Below are 9,719 nucleotides of genomic sequence, written 5' to 3' on the forward strand. Positions count from 1 at the left end.
AAGTTCAGTTCTCCTTTCTAGGGGCTGTCTCCAAAAGTTCAACAACGACGCCGGTCGCACTCAAATCTCGCAAGTTAATTATTCAAATGTGGACGACATGCTCTTACCTTAGGATGCATAGGTACGGATACAATACCAAGTGTAACAAATACAACGGTTTAAAGAAATTAAGGTAAGTCAATAAAAAAACAAGATTCTTTCATAAAAAGGAAACTCAAATATGCAAATAATATTGATATCGAACAAGTTTCACGCATATTGGTATAGGAGACTAGCTCTTACATTTTTGAAGAAAAAACATCACCTGTTTTTCATTTTCTTAAGAGCATTAATCAGGCATTAACTGTTTCTCATTAGCATTTGAATAAATTAGGCATCAGTGTAATAAAAATAAGTTACTTGTTTTGATATATATATTATACTACAGGGGATAATGATGCTAAATAAGAACCATCACAGTAGTTTACACTTTTGAGTGTACATGAACATAGAGAAGACATAACTGCTGCTTTTGGAATACCAAAGGAATTATCACAAATTGATTTCAAAGCAACATTGAGGCCAATTGAGAGTGGTTCAGTCACAAAACTTGCCTCAAAGTTTCTTCTCCCTTGGGATCCCATCATCAATGCACATATATTGCAGATAATCCACGGTGGAATAATTGCATCCTTAACTTCAATGCTATAAAAAAGGTCATTTGATGATCCTTGTGCAATATCTTCAGCTCTTGTCATCTCCATGCATTTAATATCAGGAGAAGTCATAGCAGAATTTTGGAATGGAACAGGAGAACACAAGACAGGTACATCTTCCACACCGGACAGCGAGGCCAATAGAGTTTTGTAATTTAGTAATAGGTCGTATAAACCATGCACATTGTTGTTTCCACTAAAAACGAGCAAAGATTCTGGACTATTATCAACATCATAAGATCGCTGTCTCCGGGTCTTCAGCCCAACCAAATCCTCAGAGATAGTAACTTCTTGATCCACTTTTGAACTGCAAAGCGGCATAGAGAAACAAATATCGTGCTCTCTTAAGAGTGATCTCAAACCTCTGGTTGACCGAGAAATATAAGCATTGCAGGAGCATTTTTTGGATTTAGATTTTCCGGAGCCATCACCACCAGTGAACATAACAACAAACCGGGAAGTGCAAACATAAAAAAGGCCACATACGTTGTTCCGAAGCATGTAAAAGAGGTCCCGAAAGGATTCTTCCCAACCCACTTGTCGTTTCCTTAAGAACTCCAGTTCTTCTTCTGCAGTTGATGAGTTCAATACTGATATGATAGAAGAAGGTATAAAAGATTGGGGATACATCCATGAATGCAAATCTTTGAAACCCCTAATATTTTCATTCCAATTCGCAGAAGCGGAGGAGAATACTATTTGCATACTGGTTTTTAAAGTAAGATCCAAAGGAGCATTCTTGCCAGGTATATTAATATGACATCCAGAGAAGGAATTTTCTCGTGCAATGGTAGGTACTGCTGAATTAACAAGTGAGGCTAGTCCTTTCAATGCTTGTCCCATGTCAATACCTGATGTTGCTGCTGCTCCAGAAGATCTACCAACAACAGCTGATGATGAAAGGTCAGCAACACTAAGGAACTTTTCATTGCTTTCATTATTTAGATTACTACTAGTTTGCTCCTTAGATACAATTCTAAACATGGACTTTTTCGCAGAAAATACTTCACCAATTAGTTGTGTATCTTTCGCGGAACCAGCAGAGGGAGAAACCTCATCATCATCATCATCAGTGAGGTCTTCAACACTTTCCCGCTTCAACTGCTCTCCCCTAAGTTCTGATGGTGTCTTTCTTTTAACCATGGAAGAAATTCCATGAGAACTTGGAGGTGCTGCTACTTTTTCCATGCAGAGAATTGGTCTCAAGAATAATCTTTGTAGAAGCGAGGGAAACAATTAAGCCACTATGTGGCGATGAGTAAAACCCTACCTCTTATTCTTAGACCAAAGAAGGTTACTTTGTATGAAAGAGTTAAGAGTTAAGACCTAAAAACCGCTTAATGGAAATTCCTTGGTCATATAGATATGTAACTATTGAAATTGACTCAAAATTTGATGGAGGGAGAAGATTGTTGCTAAAAATATAAAAGTATGTTTCAAATATATTTTGTGCTTTCAAAAAATTGTTGCTTATGTACAATAAATATATTTTTGTACCATGTGACAGAATATTTGATGCAAATATATTTTTAAAAGGAATATTTTATATTTTCGTAGCTCAGCTGATAGGGATATTGCATATTATATGCAGGGGTCGGAGTTCGAACCCCAAACACCCCACTTCTCCACAATTAAATTGTGTGAGCACTAGCCACTATGCTACTTGAAAAGAAAAAAAAAGGAATATTTTATATTTTGTGCTGAAGGAAGAAGAAAAAAAAAAAACGTATCTTCGGTGTGATATCTGTTCCAAATTCATGAGTTATATTTCTCTATAAATACACATCGTGTGTCAGATGAAAGATGAGAGAGCACAAAAACAGGGTTTAGAAGCCAACAACAAACTAGGGTTTGTAAAGTTTTATCTTGTCTACAAACAGGTTGAGATTGAATCAACATTGATTCACCTTGAATAAACACTATTAAGATTGAATCTCTTGTTCACCGAAAAAGATTCAGGATTTTGAGTAGAATTAGGTTTCAACACTTATTCTTGGCTTAATTGCAATTTTGGCCCCCTATGTTTCAAGAAGTTGCGATTTTGGCCCCCTAACTAAATAAACTACAAAACTGCCCCTTAAGTATTGACTTTTTTGCAGCTTTGGCCCCCCAGACCAATTTTGACAAAGTCAATGCACACATGGATGCCACGTGTGTATTTTTTTATATATATTTTAATTAAAAAATAAAAAATTATATATATTTTTATTTTTTAATAATTAAAAAATAAATAAATAAATACATATGTGGTGTCCACGTCAGCTTTGACTTGGTCAAAATTGGCATGGGGGCCAAAACTGCAAAAAAGTCAATACTTAGGGGGCGGTTTTGTAGTTTATTTAGTTAGGGGGCCAAAATCGTAACTTCTTGAAACATAGGGGGTAAAAACTGCAATTAAACCCTTATTCTTCTAACCCTTTGATATTTCTCTTTGTAAAGATTGGACGTTGATTGTTCGGAAGACACTTGTAAAACACAATACATCATGCATGACGACATCCCAACATAACTAAGAGATTAGACGGAGAGATGAATTCGATTAACATCTGTTAAATTGTTAAATTAATGGACTAACTTGATATTTAAAAAATTTGGGGATGAATTTGATTGTTCTTTGTAAATTCAAGGACGAATGTGATGATTATTCGTTGGCATAAGCCATTCCATATATATTCCACTTTGAAAGAAGGTGGAACATTAGTCCAACACACGCACGCAGCCAACGACCAAAGCAAACATATTTACAAACCGACCAATACCGAATCGTGAATACCTTCTTTGCTTCGTGTTGTGTGTTTTGCTGTCTCACCTCAACAACCTCAACTAACCAAGACCAGAGAGTTCAACCCAAAACCAAAAGAAGAAAGATGGGAGTGACACCGAAAATAGCTCCTTCGATGCTATCATCAGATTTTGCTAATTTGGCTTCCGAAGCTCATCGTATGATCAATTACGGCGCTGATTGGCTTCACATGGATATCATGGTACTTACTTACTCCCTTCTCTTCTCGAATTCAATTTATTTCAATTCTATGAACCACCCACTTTAATTGGAATTACTGGTATCTACAATTTGATATAAAAATGTCTGCAAAAGAAAATTAATTCAATCAAATGGAAAATTGAAAAGACTTGATACTGGGAGCAAAAATGTCACTATTTGTTTTTGTTGAACGACGAAGCAAGGACACACATGTAGACACTGATAATAATTAAAGAAAATTGAAGTAATTTAATGTAACTATATGTGTTGGTATCGAAAACTAGACATGCCTTCTAAAATGCCTTCATTTTAGAGTGTTGGTGGTACATAGGGTATTAGTCCATATTAATTAATTGTTGTTCTCTAAATTCTGTTAATTTATTGAGCGGTTATTTGTTGCTACTTACTGTTATGAATTAAAATTTTCTACAGTTGAAAATGTTTTATTTCATTAGGAAGATGGTTACTGATGTTTCTCGTTTTGCTTTCATTTGCAGGATGGGTAAGGTGTCAATGTCTTGGTTTTCTTATGCTATTATCTTTGTTTTGAATCCTCGGATTGCCACCCAAATTGAGTTGGTTTTAAGCTTCAATTTCTGTTTTTCCCTTTGTGCATTACTTGATTTGTGCTGTTAATGATCTAGATTTTACTTGACACTGTTGATTTGAGATCCTTCAATGATTCTTATTTTATCTGCCTAGATATGCCCATATATGAATTTACTATCTACTAAACTGTGCTTTGAACTTTGAGCCGTTTAAGCGAAGAAAAATGAAGTGTCTCTTTAAAGGGCAACCCAGTGCACTAGAGCTCCCGCATATGCAGGGTCCGGGAAGGGGTCCCACCATTTGGTGTATTGTACGCAGCCTTACCCTCTTTTACACAAGAGGCTGTTTCCAGGACTTGAACCCGTGACCTTTCAGTCACATGACAACAACTTTACTAGTTGCGCCAAGGTTGTTTTACACAAGTGTCTCTTTACCTGGAGAAAAATATTTTGGGAAGTTTCCTACACACCCTTGTGTCAACTTGTTTCGATATTTTGACAGCAACTTTTAGATAGCCATAATTAGTTCTTTTGTAACTTTTAGATGGCTCGTAAAGTTGTTTAGTAAAACTATAATGTCTAAGAGTATATTGGATGAGTGATGGAGAAGTAGTTTAATCTCGATATGTAGCAACAGTGGCTGTTTTGAACACTTGGCTCAGTTTGATAGATTTCTTGGAGGGTGGAGAGTGGCTAGTGACAAACTTAAAACCGTGTGGTTCGTTTTCATTTGGATGATTTGAAAAGCAAGGAATGTGCATGTGTTAAAAAAAATGTGTTGGTGTGTAAAAGTTGGTTTGTGAGATTAAGTTGCTGTTATGGAAATGGCTTAAAAACAATGTTGGGGGATTTGTGTGGTCTATTAGTGAACAGTTCTAGAATCCTCAGGAGTGTCTTGATTATTATCAGAGAAAATTGGCCTGTTTGGTATTGGAATTTTTTTGGTTCTGCCATCAAGAAACAAACAGGCGGTAAATTAATTGAATCAAGTTTCTTTTCTTAGTGGTGTTGCTTGTGGTATTTTTACAGGGTGCTTAATTTTGGAACAAGGCATGTAATTATTTGAAGTCATATTCATGTTATTAATCACAAGGGCTTCTGAATGTTGTTTTTAAGGGATAGGTGCAATTATTGAAGAAGAGCTGAAAAACTATCATCAGCATAAGTATGCATAGGGTGTAGATTGTGTTGGACTTTTTAATTTTTTTGGTTGTATTTTACCACTTGTGCACATCTAGTATATTTCATGAAATGTTCACATCGCATTTTCAAAGCTATCTTAGTGAAGGTTTGGGTACACTTCATTTCTAATCAGTGATGTGGTTTAGTATTTTGCAATTATCACTCGTAGTTACCTTGATTTTTATCTATGCAACTTTGGTTAATAGTGCACTGTCATACTAAATCATATATTTACAAACCATCATAGGAAATTTTTTATTTTATCTTTCAATAAAGTGACTTGCACTCTTCAGGTACTGGCTGAACGTTTTCCCCTTATCCTTTTTTAAAACTTTTAGATTGTATTTTCCATTTACCTAGTCAAGTATTTTGATCAATGCCAAATTCATTCCTCTATTATATACATGTTAGTAACTTGGTAATTGTTTTTAGCATTAAGCGTGTGGTAGAAGCCTAAAGTCTATCTCCTCAATCTCTAGGTTATTTTATTTGGTTGTCTTCTGATTAGTTTACAACCTAGGATCCATCCACCAATTTCTTCTATTTTGAAACTAGGCAAAATTTATTTATTATCTAAGTGGCATTGAATAAGAATGAAATTCGGGTATTTAACTAAATACATATCATGTTATATGATCTTCTAATTGATAGAAATTAAGGCAAACTCCAGTGGCAGTATTTACCTTTCAAGCTTCTGTTTGCGAAGTTATGATGAATACCAAAGGTTTTAGCCTCTGTTTCAGTGCTAGCTATGCTCAGATGTGAAGGAAAATTTGTTCATGAACATGAATTGGTTGCTAGGGATAATCTGGAGCCTCCTTGCGGTGTTAAATTTGTTTATTATTAACTTCACTCTCTGTTTGAGTGCTTGTGGTGCCCATTAAGTTATTGAAAATGTTTATTTTCCTTCCTCTTTGTTCTTCTATTTTGTGCAGGCATTTTGTCCCTAATTTAACTATGGGCGCTCCAATCATTGAAAGTTTGAGAAAGCACACAGAGTAATAGTCTTCCTTTTTTACTGATTAAAATGCTTTTGTGCATAATTTTTTCCTCAGTATTGGCATGATATATGGCGAATTTGAGTTAATTGTGATCAACCATTGCAGGGCATATCTGGACTGTCACCTGATGGTTACAAATCCACTTGATTATGTTGAACCTTTGGGAAAAGCTGGTGCTTCTGGTTTTACATTTCATATAGAGACATCAAAAGGTTGGTCTTGACACTTTTCCTTCATGTTGTCTGTTTTCTCGTATTTTTTTTTTTGTTCTTCTTCTCTTTCTTCTGCCCACTTTTTATAGTACTTTCTTTTCTGCTTTCTTGAAAGTAATTTTTGTTGGCAGACAACTGGAAAGAACTTATCCAAAATATTAAGTCACACGGCATGAGGCCTGGTGTATCGATAAAGCCTGGAACATCCGTCGAAGAGGTTTATCCCCTGGTATGCATTTTTCCCGCTATTGTTCTCATCTGGTCATACCTGCATAGCTGCATTTTGTTATCATCATTTATCTCCTGTGACAGAGTATCTTGAGTCTTTTGTGCATAAACTTGAGAACAGATACATATTTGACTCAGAGATCTTAGTCTTAAGATTCTCCCTCTCTCCCGTTCCCTCTGTGTGTGTTGTTGTAATCTAAGTGTTTTTCACAGGTTGAAGCTGAAAATCCTGTGGAAATGGTTCTTGTCATGACTGTAGAACCAGGATTTGGAGGACAAAAATTTATGCCAGAGATGATGGACAAGGTATTATTACTGTTTCTTAACTTTGTCTTTTGGCTGACATTTGACAACTTTTCTTGTTTATGACACATCTTTACTTATATTGTGATTACTTTTTCGCCCTTTTCAAACCAGGTCCGGATACTAAGGAAGAAGTACCCATCACTTGACATAGAGGTATCTCTCCTCATTGTCTTGGTTGTATCCTTCCTGTCAAAATAAATACATATTTCTTAGATTTTTCCATAGTCACATAATTCTCTTAACATGATGCGAACTGCGAATTGGTACTTATGTACCGGTTCGTAGTACTTTTGCGAATTGGTTCGCACAAATTTCCCCTTTTTTCTTTTTGGTAAAATGAGGCAAAAAGTAAGAGAAAAAACACAAGAAATACAAGTTGAGACTCGTAAAAGCCTTGTAAGCTGCATCCGTAGCTGACGAGGCTCGACGAAGGACGAGATCATAAGTTTGGAAACTTAATTAATAGGTATTTAATATAAAATTAATTCCAAAACTTAAAATAGAAACCCGTATATTCATATTTTGTATCACCCAAACCAAAAAAAAAAAAAACTAGTCATTAGCAAAACAACCACTGCTACATACCGCCATTACCCATCCATTTTTCAATATCGCATAGCATGACCATCACATCTCATCTATTGTTTTCAATGTCTAAGAACATGGTTGTACCCATGATAGCAGTGCTACTGGTTACGCCGGCTGTTGGCGCCTTTTTTGTAGTAATTTTATTCCAGATTTATCACTCACATCCTTATACCTGCCATCTGCCGTTGGTTCCAACGCCGAAGATTTCTCACTTCCAACTATGATGTGGAGTCCTAATCAACCATAGTGGTGGGGGGATCACATGCACATACCATGGGCTTAGAAAAGTCCGTTATAAACACCATTCCCATGTTCATCCACGCAAAGTTTAAACAAGAGGAAAACTGTGCCGTTTGTTTGGATGAATTTAAAGACAATGATCGCATTCGCACCCTGCCTCTTTGTTCCCACACTTTCCATCTCGTTTGCATTGAAGCATGGCTTAGTAAACAACCTAACTGTCCTATTTGTCGCTCATGTCTTCGCTGTGCTCAGTTTGATCAATCCCCTTTAAAACTTATCATGGCTAATAGAATCCGCCCCTCCTTCCATCATGACCATATGCCATACCAAAACGATGATGAGAATCGTGTTAACGAATATCACTTCCCACACTCTTATTCATTTCGGTATGAGTCAAGTTTGTCGTTGGAGAGACCTCCCACACCATATCCCCATTGTGGTCTTAGAGGCGGGACATCTGTTTCTGGATCAGGAACGTTGGTTCCCTAGAGAAGTCAAGGATGAAGGTCTCCTTATTGTCAGCCGATGTCAGGAACATGATAGGATGAGAAAAGGGTTTATGAATTGAATTATGTAGGTAAAATACGCGGGTTTAGGGTTTAGTTGAGTTATCAGTTAGTAGTATTATATTCAGGTAGAAAGTAGTTTAGTTTCTTTTCTGATGATTTATTAGTTCAATTTATGTTTCTTTGTTTTTGAACTTTATGTTCAATTTAACGTTTAAATCAAATCGGAGTTTCCAATTTATTTAGACAGTTTTTGGGAAAATACAAGGCTTTTATGAGTCTTAACTTGTTTTTCTTTTATTTACTTCTTGTTACTTCTACATTTTTAACTTCTATTTTATATATGATCTTGACCAAGACTTACCTTTCTATTGGACCAATTATTGTATTCATGGAGATTATGAACTGCTTGTGTCAGGCTGTCAGCATGCTCATGTGCACCACTATTGATGATAACATTTGCAGTGACCAAAACATGCCCAATTTTGATTGCAGGTTGATGGGGGTTTAGGGCCTTCAACCATAGATGTGGCTGCATCAGCGGGAGCGAATTGCATTGTTGCTGGAAGTTCAGTGTTTGGAGCCCCTGAGCCAGCTCACGTAATATCCTTACTGAGGAGTTCCGTTGAGAAATCACTGTAAACATAGAAAGATCCATTATTTATGTTGTTGTACACGTTGCAACTCGAAATTTCATGTAATCGATACGGTTGATGTGGTAACATTTTCAAGACAAATAAGAGAGAGATCAAATGATTTAATAATGCCACTTTACTTGTCTTTGTATTTATTGTGCAATTAACAGAAACTGTAAAGAGGCATAAAAGGGTTGACACATTCAGCTGTAACCTAAACCCTTTGTTGAATATTGAAGTTTAAATTTTAATGTTGATCTACTATCAGTACTGTTACCTTATTTGTAGACCAGACAGTGTAACCCATATTGTACTACTCGAGATTTTAGATGCATCATGTAGTTACCTACCAGGTCCGACACAGTTGGCCTCTGTAGCATTGTTGGTGTCTGATACCAGTACATACATTCAATTAATTATATATATTTTTTTAAATTATCACTGATGTTGACGTGTCGGTCTTATGTCAGGTGTCCATGTCTGTGTTTCATAGAGTTGACAGATAGCTAGATCTTTTGTGTTTTATTTTGTTTGAAGTGGAGATTGATCATTTTGGTGATCTCTAATCATGGAAAGGATTAGTCTTTGAATG

At 36.0% G+C, this 9,719-nt stretch overlaps 2 protein-coding genes across 2 annotated transcripts; one reads left to right on the plus strand and one right to left on the minus strand.

The window, feature by feature from the left end:
* Positions 1–416: 416 nt before the first annotated feature.
* On the minus strand, positions 417–1,883 carry LOC25497873 (protein downstream neighbor of Son). The gene has a single exon (XM_013592596.1). It carries the CDS (start codon positions 1,881–1,883, stop codon positions 417–419), a length of 1,467 nt encoding a protein of 488 aa, XP_013448050.1.
* A 1,501-nt stretch (positions 1,884–3,384) lies between these two features.
* Positions 3,385–9,408, plus strand: LOC25497874 (ribulose-phosphate 3-epimerase, cytoplasmic isoform). The gene is made up of 8 exons (XM_013592597.3): positions 3,385–3,679; positions 4,176–4,180; positions 6,344–6,406; positions 6,515–6,621; positions 6,753–6,850; positions 7,063–7,155; positions 7,267–7,308; positions 8,988–9,408. Exons 1-8 carry the CDS (start codon positions 3,563–3,565, stop codon positions 9,132–9,134), a joined length of 672 nt encoding a protein of 223 aa, XP_013448051.1. The 5' UTR covers positions 3,385–3,562; the 3' UTR covers positions 9,135–9,408.
* Positions 9,409–9,719: the final 311 nt, after the last annotated feature.

This window comes from Medicago truncatula, chromosome 7 (genome assembly GCF_003473485.1).
Source record: "Medicago truncatula cultivar Jemalong A17 chromosome 7, MtrunA17r5.0-ANR, whole genome shotgun sequence".
In the NCBI taxonomy this organism is placed as follows: Eukaryota; Viridiplantae; Streptophyta; class Magnoliopsida; order Fabales; family Fabaceae; genus Medicago; species Medicago truncatula.

Bases quoted from the DNA above. Each gene is read 5' to 3' on its own strand.
- LOC25497873 (XM_013592596.1), bottom strand. From the start codon at position 1,883: ATGGAAAAAGTAGCAGCACCTCCAAGTTCTCATGGAATTTCTTCCATG.
- LOC25497874 (XM_013592597.3), top strand. From the start codon at position 3,563: ATGGGAGTGACACCGAAAATAGCTCCTTCGATGCTATCATCAGATTTT. The intron at 7,156-7,266 runs GTATTATTACTG...TTTTCAAACCAG, and splicing joins TGCCAGAGATGATGGACAAG to GTCCGGATACTAAGGAAGAA. The intron at 7,309-8,987 runs GTATCTCTCCTC...TTTTGATTGCAG, and splicing joins ACCCATCACTTGACATAGAG to GTTGATGGGGGTTTAGGGCC.